The sequence below is a fragment of the Nematolebias whitei genome, chromosome 21, assembly GCF_014905685.2.
Source record: "Nematolebias whitei isolate Nwh7 chromosome 21, NemWhi1, whole genome shotgun sequence".
Lineage (NCBI taxonomy): Eukaryota > Metazoa > Chordata > Actinopteri > Cyprinodontiformes > Rivulidae > Nematolebias > Nematolebias whitei.
In genome coordinates this window covers 30374176-30385280 of record NC_056518.1, presented here as the reverse complement: position 1 = coordinate 30385280, position 11105 = coordinate 30374176, and the positions used below count along the sequence as shown (strand labels likewise).

Here is an 11105-nt window from a genome sequence, read left to right as displayed (position 1 = left end):
TGTTGAAGCTGCTGTAGAAGCTGCTGTTGAAGCTGCTGTTGAAGCTGCTGTTGAAGCTGCTGTTGAAGCTGCTGCAGAAGCTGCTGTTGAAGCTGCTGTAGAAGCTGCTGCTGAAGCTGCTGTTGAAGCTGCTGCAGAAGCTGCTGTTGAAGCTGCTGTAGAAGCTGCTGTTGAAGCTGCTGTTGAAGCTGTAGAAGCTGCTGTTGAAGCTGCTGCTGAAGCTGCTGTTGAAGCTGCTGTTGATCCGTGCCACCAGCTGGCGCTGCGACTTAAACAATGCGCTTCGGTTTCTTTAGCTACACACGATGCTCAGAGATGTTTAACTTTTCTCTCAACGAGCTGAATAATTAACAGACGTGAGCCAGAATAACATCAATTATGAGCTGAAGATCAGCTAAAAGCAGCGCGGCTGGAGCTAACGTGTGCAAAAACTAGAAGAATGAGCACAACAGAAGCTAAGGCTAACAAGTACCTAAAGTTAGCTAAAAATTCCTATCTGGTAGCTTAAAGCTAAAATTAGCTCAGACAGCCAGTAGCTGGAGCGGATTTATAAAAGAAAAATCTGTTTTTAAGGGAATTTTTCAAATAAAGTATAAATTATTTGAAAAGTATAAGTTACTAAAAGCAACAGAGCACGAACTATAAATTAAAGAGTTGTGTGAACATGTGGATGTAAACAGCTGGAACTTCATCATTTGAAACTTTTAATTGATTAATTTGACATTAAATAAATCCCATCAGTCAATAATTAATGAAGACCAGGAAACACAAACTTAGCCAAATATTTTAATCATTTCAGATGTATATTGAGTGCTTTACTCAAAAAATCATCTCTTTACGTCAGCTATAAAACTTTACAGATATGTTTACAAGAATATAATATGTACACCACATGAAGGAACACCTGCACTTTGTTTTCCAAATATTAACTTTAAAATGAGCGATGACGTCGCTGCACGAGAGGAAATAAAACGAGTATTTGTGAGACGAACGTGCGTTTTATTTCCTGCTGCAAACAGTTTAAAGAACATTAACGATAAATGAAGCCGGAACGTTCGATGTTCGTTCAGCGCCACAAAAACAAGTTCGATATAAAATAAGACCCAAACGTTCACAGCTTGAGAATTTAATCAGAAAGTGACTTGTTTTTTTGTTTTTTTTACAGAAATGATAAAGTTTAATACAAATTAACAGTTTGTTTTTGAACGTGCAGGTTGAAAACTCTTCCTTTGATTTAAGTTTTTTGATCATTTCCCCTTCGGTCAGCGCACATTCTTTAACTTGGGCCTGAAACAACTGTTTGGTTGAATTTGGTGACGAGGGAACGCTGATGTCTCGCAGCGATTATAGTGAAAGTGTTATGTGCATTTTTAGTTTGAGCACCAGAACAACAGGTAAAGATTTAGTTCAGATTCGTGTCGGGTCGTTCCTGCTGCTTCAGAACGTATCCGGAGCCGATTTCACGTGATGAACATCATGGCTCATCACAACAGAAGACTGAAAACCTGTCTGCATCTTTCTCGTAGCATCGACCAGCTCTGATCTGAACGTTAATCTGTCGACAGCAGCCGTTCTGCTTAAAACTTCACCTCTAACGAGGAGGAAAGGTGACGATGAAGACCGTTCAGAGTTATGAGGGTCAAGCTGATGATGATGATGATGAGAGCTGGGTCCTTGCATTGATTACAGTGATCATTAGTCCATCAGTCCTGAGTTTAAACCAAGAGTCAAACCAAAGCATGGCAGCTGGTCTGATGTTTAAACCCAAATAAAATCAGTCCAAACTAAACATTTAAATCGAGTTTTAAAAACAGAGAAGTTCATTTTGAACCAAACTTAAACTGAGCCTCCAAACAAAAGCACTGAGGAAGAGGAGTCTCTGAGCTGAAATTGTCCCACGCGACCTCCCGTACGGCGTTCTCAGCTCCAACCTTTAGTGATGACTTCACCCTGGAGAGGAGGGAAGTTCTGCTGATGGACAGGGAGCAGGGACGGTCCTAGGAGAATCGGGGTCTCGGTGCCCTCATTGGACCAGCTCGAAGTAGTGCAGGATGGCCATGATGTGCTGCGGCATGAAGACGTAGCCGGTGTAGACGGCCATGGCGGCCACAGAGATGAGCAGCGAGTCTGAGGAGGAACCATTAAGGAAGAACTCTGCTGGTTTGGACAGAAACTCTTACAGTATAAACACAAAGTGCGATGGATTTACAGAATCCGTCCGGTCTCTGCTGCTATCAGCGTGTCACAAATCAATAACTAGTTTGTGATCGATACCTTTTGACTTGGAGTAAAATATGTACCGGTAGTCATTCTTTAAAGAGGCAGGCTTTAAATGTACATTTCGTTCATATCTTACATTATATTGTAAAACTAAGACTTGGTAAATTTATTCAAAGTGCCAAAACAATTCTAAAGGTGGTTTGTTATAAATGGGGGCCAAATTATATTTTATCCTTTAGTTCTAAACCACAAACTAACTCGTTTTACACCGAGCCGAGCTCTCAACATCCCGAGTAATGTGATCTGTAAAGTGAAGGGATGGAAATGTTCTTTAGACGTGAAGCCAGTACCTCACTGAGCTCAGACTGATGGTGGCAAACCACAACCAGGCTGCACAAGGGTTTTCAGAATGTTTTTAAATGTTTCAGAGCGTTCTCGGTTTCCTCAGGTGAGTCTGTTTGCATGTTACAGTTTTTAAAAAAGTGTCTGCAAGAAATGTTCTCAATATACTCATAGCCAGCGTCTGAAACCGTTCTCATTTACGTTTTTTATTTCCAGAGCCTGAGAAACGACCGACGACTTCACGTGACCCAACCGTTCATGATGGCAACAGCAAGACCATCTGCTGCAGTCTTCAGCAGGTCGGTCCGGTCCTCAACAAGCAGCTTCCGAGCTCCGCTTTACGTTAGACTAGAGAACGAGAGCTCAACCGCAGAGACGCCTCGTTTTTAGAAGGTCCAGAGTTCCCAACCTTCACATCACTGGTGCACAGCAGAAAGTGTCAAACACGTGCGCTTGTCACAAAGTGGTGCGATAGTGACACGCACTACCGGCTCATTTCAGCCCAACATATACAAACATGCTTTAAGAAACTAATTCAGTGCAACAACAAACAAACAAAAAAACATTTGCACGTGCATTTTAGACACATTTAACTAAAATATAACCACGTGATTCAGCTGATCTGAGCTCAGCAGCAAAACGATAAAAAAAAAAACTTTAAAGTTCCACACACGTGAAGGAACTGGATGTGAAAAGAACATTCAGATCAGTCACTGTTGACCCTAAACGCTTCAGACCAAAGTACTGATTATAAACTAGCTGCCATTACAATCAATGAGGTCTATTGATTATTGATCACATCCTGAATGATCTCGGAGACATGTTTTCATTCATACTCGAAGCTGTATTCATTTTGAGGATTTATACCTTTTCATTTAATATCAACACCTGGTTTATAAAGCTTCCTTCAACTTTAATTGAAAATTATTGTTTTATTAAGCCGAACTTTAGAACAAGTAACGGACAGTAAAAAATAAAAGTGCAGTTCAGATCCGTCACATTTGCCAACGTTAGATGGTTTATCAGCAAACATCTGATCAGTGTTTTGATCAGATCGTCCTGGTTTGGGTTTTGTGTAATCCACCTGAAAGTCCGACCATATTCTGTCCTACAGCCACAAACTACTTTAAACCCATTTATATTCAGTTTACACGAAAACTGACTGATCCGTCTTTTAAACGTTTAAGTCAAATGTAGCGGTACGATTTATCTCTGTTGAACTTGAAGCTCGTGTTTTATCACTACAACACAATGTAAATTAATGTTTAGTATCCCGAATTTACGATAAACCGCCGCACATTTGTTACAAACTCAACCCGAGCTCCGTTCAGCTAACGTTAGCAGTCACTGCTAGCTTAGCTTCGGAGGCGTCGCTCGCTCCCAGTAAAAAAGGATACTGAACACCGTCCTCTCCCAGGGCTCCAGCATGTAGAGCGCCGTTACCAGAAGGTACTGGTAATAAAACCAGGACAGCTGCTTCCAACAGTCTCCGAGCGCCATCACGTCCCGATACTCAGTTAGCTTTCACCGCTAATACTTCAGGAATCGGCAGGAAGTGTTTCCTGGTTGCTCGTGACGTTGAATTGGACGGTCGGTCTCAGCCAATCACGAGTCTGTGTTTCCTGCGTCACGTACTGACGCAAGGAAGGAGTTCCAGCTTCCGGATTTCAAAATAAAGCCCAGATAGAAGGGAGGCGGAAGTCAGCCGGTACAATTTACTTCTCATAAACTAGCTGTATAATTGCTTCTTTAGCTACATCTGTTTAATCAGCACGAGTTTTAAAAATATGAAAAAACAAGTCAAACCTCCCCAGTCTCATTGCATACAAGTCATACAAGTCAAATAATAAATATGATTCTATTCTTTTCAATGTGTGATAAATGCTGGTGAAGATTTATAGTCATCCAGGACATGATAAATTAAAAAAACGTTCAATTGAAAAAATAAAGTCCAGTTGTTTTTGTATTGAACGCTTTTGAACGTGTGATAAACACCTGGAAAAAAATGTGCAATCAGTAAAATCTAAATGAAAACGCGTTTTCTTTTTGTACTTGGAGCACTTTTAGATGAAACAAAAATTACCTTTAAATTTACAATACTAAAACTATTAAATGTTTAAATGTACAATTCAGTTTGCCGTTCATAAAGAGCACGCAGATTTCAGCAAGTTGTAACTGATTGACAGGAAACGACTGCAACACAATCCCCCACAGCTTAAAAACAAAACAGGCAAGCGATCATGTATTTCCTTTATCAGTGTCCTCGCTCTTATAAAAATATCTAATGAACGAGTGGACAGATTTTTATGAAACTCACAAAGTAATGCACATCTACAACCGACTCCCTTTTGAAACAAACCCTATTTAAGACGACCATCATGGCTAATCTAAATCAGCAAGCAGAAAAATGTCCACGACTCAGTGAGTTTTACAAATATTAAGTTAAAATTTGATGTGGTGGTAGCTGAGAGTCATCACAAACACGAACTTTGAATGCTGATTGGATGAAATTTATATTATTCCAACAGTTACAGGTCAGAAGGAGCTTAAAATGTTCATCTGTAACTACAACCCGCTTTATTTTTTTATAAATGTGTAGGTTTGTGGTGAGAGTTTTACCAGTTTTAAGAGTTTTAGGACCGTTTAATATGAACACTGTCCCAAAACTGATCAGGAAAGCAGATTTTTACAGACACGTTCCAGTTTTTGTACATTTCAAACATTTCCTCAAACAGAGCACACGCTGTGAGGATGTGACCACTCTGTTGGTCCAGGAGTGGTTTTAATTCTCCAGCAAATGATTTAGGGTTTAATCCAAATTAGACTGTTTCAAAGTGATCTAGTCCAACTGGTCCCAGTGATCCTCAGAACGATGAGTCACTCCTCTGTAGTTCTGCTTTAAGTAAAGCAGCCAAACCAAACCTCTCCAGCGCTGAGCGTGCTCAGTTCGTCTCAGCAGTGGCTGGCGAGGATGTTAAAAAAATGGTAAACCTCATCTTTATCGAACACAGCCACCTCCGTGGAGCACTCGGAGCATATCACCGGGTGATAAACCTCATCAGTGTCCATCAGCATCGCCGGCATCGAGGCGGCAGCTTCCTCTGCCGGAGCTTCGGTTTTCTGCCCCCTCCTCCTCTTCCTCGGTCTTCTCACCTGCTGGCTTTTGTAGCGCAACGCCTCGTCCTTCTTCACCGTGCAGTTCATGACGAACATGGCTCGGTACTGCGTACGGTACTTCTCATGCCTGAAAGGACACAACTGGGATGTGTTACCTTGTTTAAAAACACAGGAAGTAAACTCAGTCTGAGATGAACAGCAAACATTTGTTTCTCAAATAGCAGAAGGATTAATGCTCTGAATCATTTTATTACTTTTAGGACAAATTAAATGAAACTGTTTAACACTGATGGTTGTGTGTTGGTGGTCAGGTTGATGAAATACACTTTACTTGTTTTTACGTTGTTGTTGTTTTAAAAGGAACCTGACAGATTCATGAGGTGGACGGATCAGTTGTCTGTTAACTGAGCAGAACCTGAACGGACTCGACGTGCTGCTGCTGCTCACCTCTGACAGTCCAGGCAGAGCGTGGTCATGCAGGCAGGACAGTTGAGGACGGCGTCACTAGTGGGACCGCTGAGACGCTGAGACCCGGACGCTGCAGACGCTCGTTTTCTGTTGTAATACCTGCGCAGGATGATGACAGGAGACTGAATGAGTATCGGAGGAAGGGTGCGTGTGTCTTTTTTTTTTTAAAGAAGAGTTTTTAAACATGAGTACCTCCTGGCATCCACCCAGGCCTGGTCCCTGTCGTCTTCATCCGGGTCATACAGCAGCTCATCATTAGTAGGAATCATCCGCTGCTTTCTCCTCCGGCTTGTGGAGCTGCCTGAAGATTCAGGTCAACTTTAATAAACTCAAATTACCGTTAAAGCATTCTAAATTATGATGCATTGATCTGTTGACGGGCTGCATTCTTACTTGGTGTATCCTCCTCGTCCGAGTCAGAATCAAAGTAAACCTGGTCATACATCCGGGGGTTGGACGGACCAGAACCTCCTCCATCTGCTGCTTCACCAACGCTGTCTGTCGCAGAATAAACAGCCGTTTCTGAGTTCACGAGAAATAAGAGACTGTCTGATCATGTGAGATTATCCAGTAACACCACAGGAAGGCAGGGGCATTTTTACTTCCCACCATCAACAAGCAGCTTTGTTTTGGAACCAACTTAAAAAAATAATCGGGTATCTTAACATTTTAAACCTCCTCGAACTGATCAGTTTTTCCATCTGAGGACAGCAGAGATCAGCTTTTCTGCACATCAAGCTGTTATAAAACACATATTTCTGGGATGTGCGGAGTCAACTGTTGTTTCAGTTTTTATTCTCATCTACTCACAACTGGAATAGCATACGTTTGCAGATTTACAGGATAGAAAAACATCTCATTCTAGTCCATTGTAAAGATGATGAAGAACAAAGCTTAGTATTGCTATCAGTATTTCCCCTACCATTATCCAAGGAGGGCCCCTTGTCCTGTCAACAGAACTGATCGCCCTGCCTATAGAAATCCCTTGCTGCCACAGGTTCTGTGGTTGGGGAGTGGAGATTGTTAAGGACCAATCGACACAGGATATGTGGCTTTGACGTAGCATTAGTAATGTAGAGCTCTGCTAATCCCCCTCCCACATATAATGAATCAAATCTGATTTGAACGTGGACAGAAAAACCCTGTTTAGTTGTCAGCACAGGTTGAGGCACACATCTCTCTTTGTGAGGGCTTACAGCTCTACATGGTTTAAGACGTTATCATGGCAGTTTTTTGGTGTTACCAGCTGATGGTCTCCAGGTTCCCTCTATGTTCTTGATGGTGGAGCTCAGTTCTGCCTCCATCTCTTTTTCAAACTCATCCCCACTGGAGGACTCGCTCTCCCCAGTCAGATACTCCCGGATCAGCTTCTTCTTCTGCTCGGCAGTCCCGTTCAGCAACACATCCAGCTCATCCTCTGAACTAAAACACGGGGAGAATAAAACATGTTTTAAAGCTTGGCACCAGGCAGGCTACAGACAATTCAGTGATGGTTTACTCCATGTAATACTGTCGGCGATCACATGGCAGCTCTGCTTTCTTCTGGCTCCACAAAGTTCGGTGCTACTTTTGTCTGAAACAGGTCTCTCTTGTAAATGAGTCATTGAGGCTCAATGGGAACTAAACTGTATAAATAAAGGTTGAATGAATGGTGTCCTTTTATGTCAAAAGTGCCGTCATCACTTGATAAATATTTAATTCATTAGAAAACTGCTAAATATTTAAATCAAAACTGAAAACATTCATTAAAAAGCAACTGTTAACAGTTTCATTGCAATATAAAAACATCAGTAAAGTTCTATATTATTAGAAATTAAAATATTTTTTATGAATATTCGTTTTTATAAATACACATTTATAATTGAAATGTGTTATTTACTGTGGAATCACAATCTTTAAAATACCGAGTTTATTACTTTTACTTAGATACAGGAGCTTAGCGTAAAAAGGTCGTTCTTGAAATCAAATACTTTAAAAACCTGCCATTACTAAATTTTATATCGTTTACCTTAAATAAATGGGTCTACGTCGTGTCAGTACATTGAAATAAATACTCAGTTTCTGTCTGATTTTATAAGCTGTAACTGCTCTGTAAGTTTAACGTTTAGCAGAAATAATGTCGTGGGTTTGTTTACATGATAGCATTCGGCTAACTAGCCTCGCCATGCTAATGCTAACGCAGTTTTTGAAACCCGAAGCTTTATTTGTTGCCCACCTGCTGACAGCTCGCTCCTCGTCACTCGGTTCGTCCAACTCATACGAGTCAAACTCCTGGGATTTAATGAGTTTGTTCATTTTGACCGTTTAGTAGCTTCAGTTAAGAAAACAATAATATTTCCAGTTAACTAGCTTAGGAGCGTGTTCTTCTTCTTTGCTTTTTCTTTTTGCTGCTGTTGACACGCAGCCGGCTGAAAGGCGCATTACCGCCACCTGGCGGATGGAAGTAATACACCGGAAAATAAGGCTTGTGCAACCTGTACAACTGAAACAGCTCATTCTGATTCACTTTGTTCTTCTGGTTAAAAACTGGACCTTCAAACTGGACTCGGAGTCCTTGGAGCCTGCAGAAAGTGGACTGGATTTCAAAACCAGCCCAGGTCTGGAGGACCTGAAAGACTAAAGATGCTGACCGGCTGCATGGAGGAAAAATTCAGCTGCTTGTTTTTTTTATTTTAGTGGCAGAGCTTACGGCTGCTTTCATGAAGCTTCAGTATTTAATTTCTGTTTGGATAAAGAAACAGAACTTCTCTTTAAAGACGAATTACCATTCACACTCACACCTTAGTTAATAAGGGTCTGCAACCTGTGGCTCTGGGGCCATATGTGGCCCTTCAGACGGCCTGCAGAGGCTCATTGTAACTTTAAACCAGTGTCAGAAAAGAGCCTGATAAATTAACCCTAAAGTTAAAACAATTCTGTGTTTGTGTTTACACATCCTGATCAGTCATGTCGCTTCAAATCTGTTGTCAAACCCTGACCCGCCTCACAAACAGCACACGGACCTTTTCGGTTCTGATGGGCTCAGACTTTTAAATCTTTTAAAAGTCTTTTAAATCCTCACTTAAAGACTTTTTAATTCTGTCTTTCATTCCCTGTTGGCTCAAATGTTTTAGTTTTAATTCTTTTATCCATTATTTCGATTGATTTTATCGTCGAGCTCTGTACAGCACTTTGTTCCATTGAGTTTTAAAGGGTTTCATTAAATAAATTACATCTTAGCTACACTTGTTGACGTAAAAACCTCCCGTAGATGTTACCGCTGGTTTTCAGATAGAAAGTAATGGTTTGGAGCTGGAAGTATTTAAAGAAACAATCAGGGGAAAGCCTGCCGGAGCAACTTGCAGAACACAAAAACAAGAGAAAAGTTGAAAAGGAGAAAGAGGGAAGATGCTGTTTCAGTTTGTGGACAGCGAGGGGCGGCACAACACAGCAGATCTACCTCCAGGCAGCCTTCCATCCTAGCATCTTCACTCTTCAGGGTCTGGGTGAACAGTGTTTGATAAACAATGAGCAGGTCGTGCAACAGCTCAACTATGAGACTTTTATTTTACTTGGCTTTAATAAAAGCTAAAAGAGATCAAATTAAAATTACATAACGCTGAGGACAGGCGCTGAAGAAGAAGAAAAGTTATGATCTGTGTCATTTACAGAAGTTTTAATAACAGCAGAAACCTTTTTAAACGTTTCCAACATTATTTAATTAGGAGGAAAATATTTAGTTCGGGGAGGTAAATTATTCTAGTTAAAAACTAGTAACATTATTTTTAGAGCTTCTGCTAAAAGAAAATATTTCTGCTGAGTCTCCTGAGCAGATATATTAGTTTTATTAAATAAATTCCTGAATTACACAAACTTTACAAAGTGTGTTACATTTTCTATGAAGCGCCTCCGGCACCAAGATCCACCACACCTGAAACTGGAGTATTTGAATTTGAACTGGATAAAATGAAACAGATTTTAATTTAATTTGAAGTAATAATTCTTAAATGTTACTCCACATGAACACAGTTCAACGTTCTGTGCAGTAAGTCTTAAAAAATATATAAAAAATACAGAATAAATGGTCGTCACCCCTTCAAATTAAAGGTGCAAGCAGGAATTGAACCCACAGACTGGGGGTCACCACCAGCAGCTTGAAGTGCGGACCAGGTGCAGGTTCTTCTCCAGGTCCAAAACCCCAGAGTTTAAAAAACACTAAAACTAAGACTTCAGCTGTGAGAGCTGACCTTTGACCTGCCCTTCCTGGACGTCCAGTTTATTCAGTTTCAGGACACAAATTGTTTTTAACTTTTTAATATTTCTGTTTGCCTTTTTGTAGCTGCTTCTGTGCATTTCAGCTACTTTCAGCTGTTTCAGCCATTCGAGGGTCAAAAGGTTCGGCTCGTTCACGTCCTTACAGCGTTGACTTTTGTAACTTCTATACGTTTTGAATTGAACTTTAGATCTTTTTCTCATAGAAATCTAAAATGAGTTCTTCCAATCTTAAATAAAATAAAATAAAATCTGCAAACTTGTTTTATTTAAGCTACAGTTTTTAGCTGTGTTTTAGCTTTCAGCTACTATTTTGCTAGTTTTGTCTTTCAGTCTGATTATTTAAACCACTTCAGTTTCAGCTTCTTCAGCAGTTGTTAACAAGTCATTCAGCAGTCTTTCAACACTCGTTCAGCAGTTGTTCAGCAGTCTTTCAGCAGTCGTTGAGCAGTAATCCAGCAGTGGTTCAGCAGTGGTTCAGCAGTCTTTTAGCAGATGTTCGGCAGTCATTCAGCAACTTTTCAGCAGTAGTTCAGTCCTCATTCAGCAGTTATTTAGCAGTTGTTAACTAGTCATTCAGCAGTCTTTCAGCAGTTTTTCAGCAGTTGTTCAGCACTCATTCAGCAGTTGTTCAATATTTGTTCTGCAGTTGTTCAGCAGTTGTTCAGCACTCATTCAGCAGTTGTTCAATATTTGTTCTGCAGTTG

General features: G+C 40.6%; 2 protein-coding genes across 2 annotated transcripts; both read right to left on the bottom strand.

Moving 5' to 3' along the window:
• Positions 1–1958: 1958 nt before the first annotated feature.
• On the bottom strand, positions 1959–4106 carry sptssa (serine palmitoyltransferase, small subunit A). The gene is made up of 2 exons (XM_037694553.1): positions 3960–4106; positions 1959–2127 (listed from the first exon to the last, which is right to left on the bottom strand). The coding sequence occupies exons 1-2, from the start codon at positions 4060–4062 to the stop codon at positions 2024–2026; spliced, it is 207 nt and encodes a 68-aa protein (XP_037550481.1). The 5' UTR covers positions 4063–4106; the 3' UTR covers positions 1959–2023.
• A 1035-nt stretch (positions 4107–5141) lies between these two features.
• LOC119427046 (e2f-associated phosphoprotein) lies at positions 5142–8535 on the bottom strand. Its single transcript, XM_037694622.1, has 6 exons — positions 8363–8535; positions 7391–7569; positions 6541–6645; positions 6340–6448; positions 6127–6246; positions 5142–5806 (listed from the first exon to the last, which is right to left on the bottom strand). Exons 1-6 carry the CDS (start codon positions 8440–8442, stop codon positions 5515–5517), a joined length of 885 nt encoding a protein of 294 aa, XP_037550550.1. The 5' UTR covers positions 8443–8535; the 3' UTR covers positions 5142–5514.
• Between the last annotated feature and the right edge of the window lie 2570 nt (positions 8536–11105).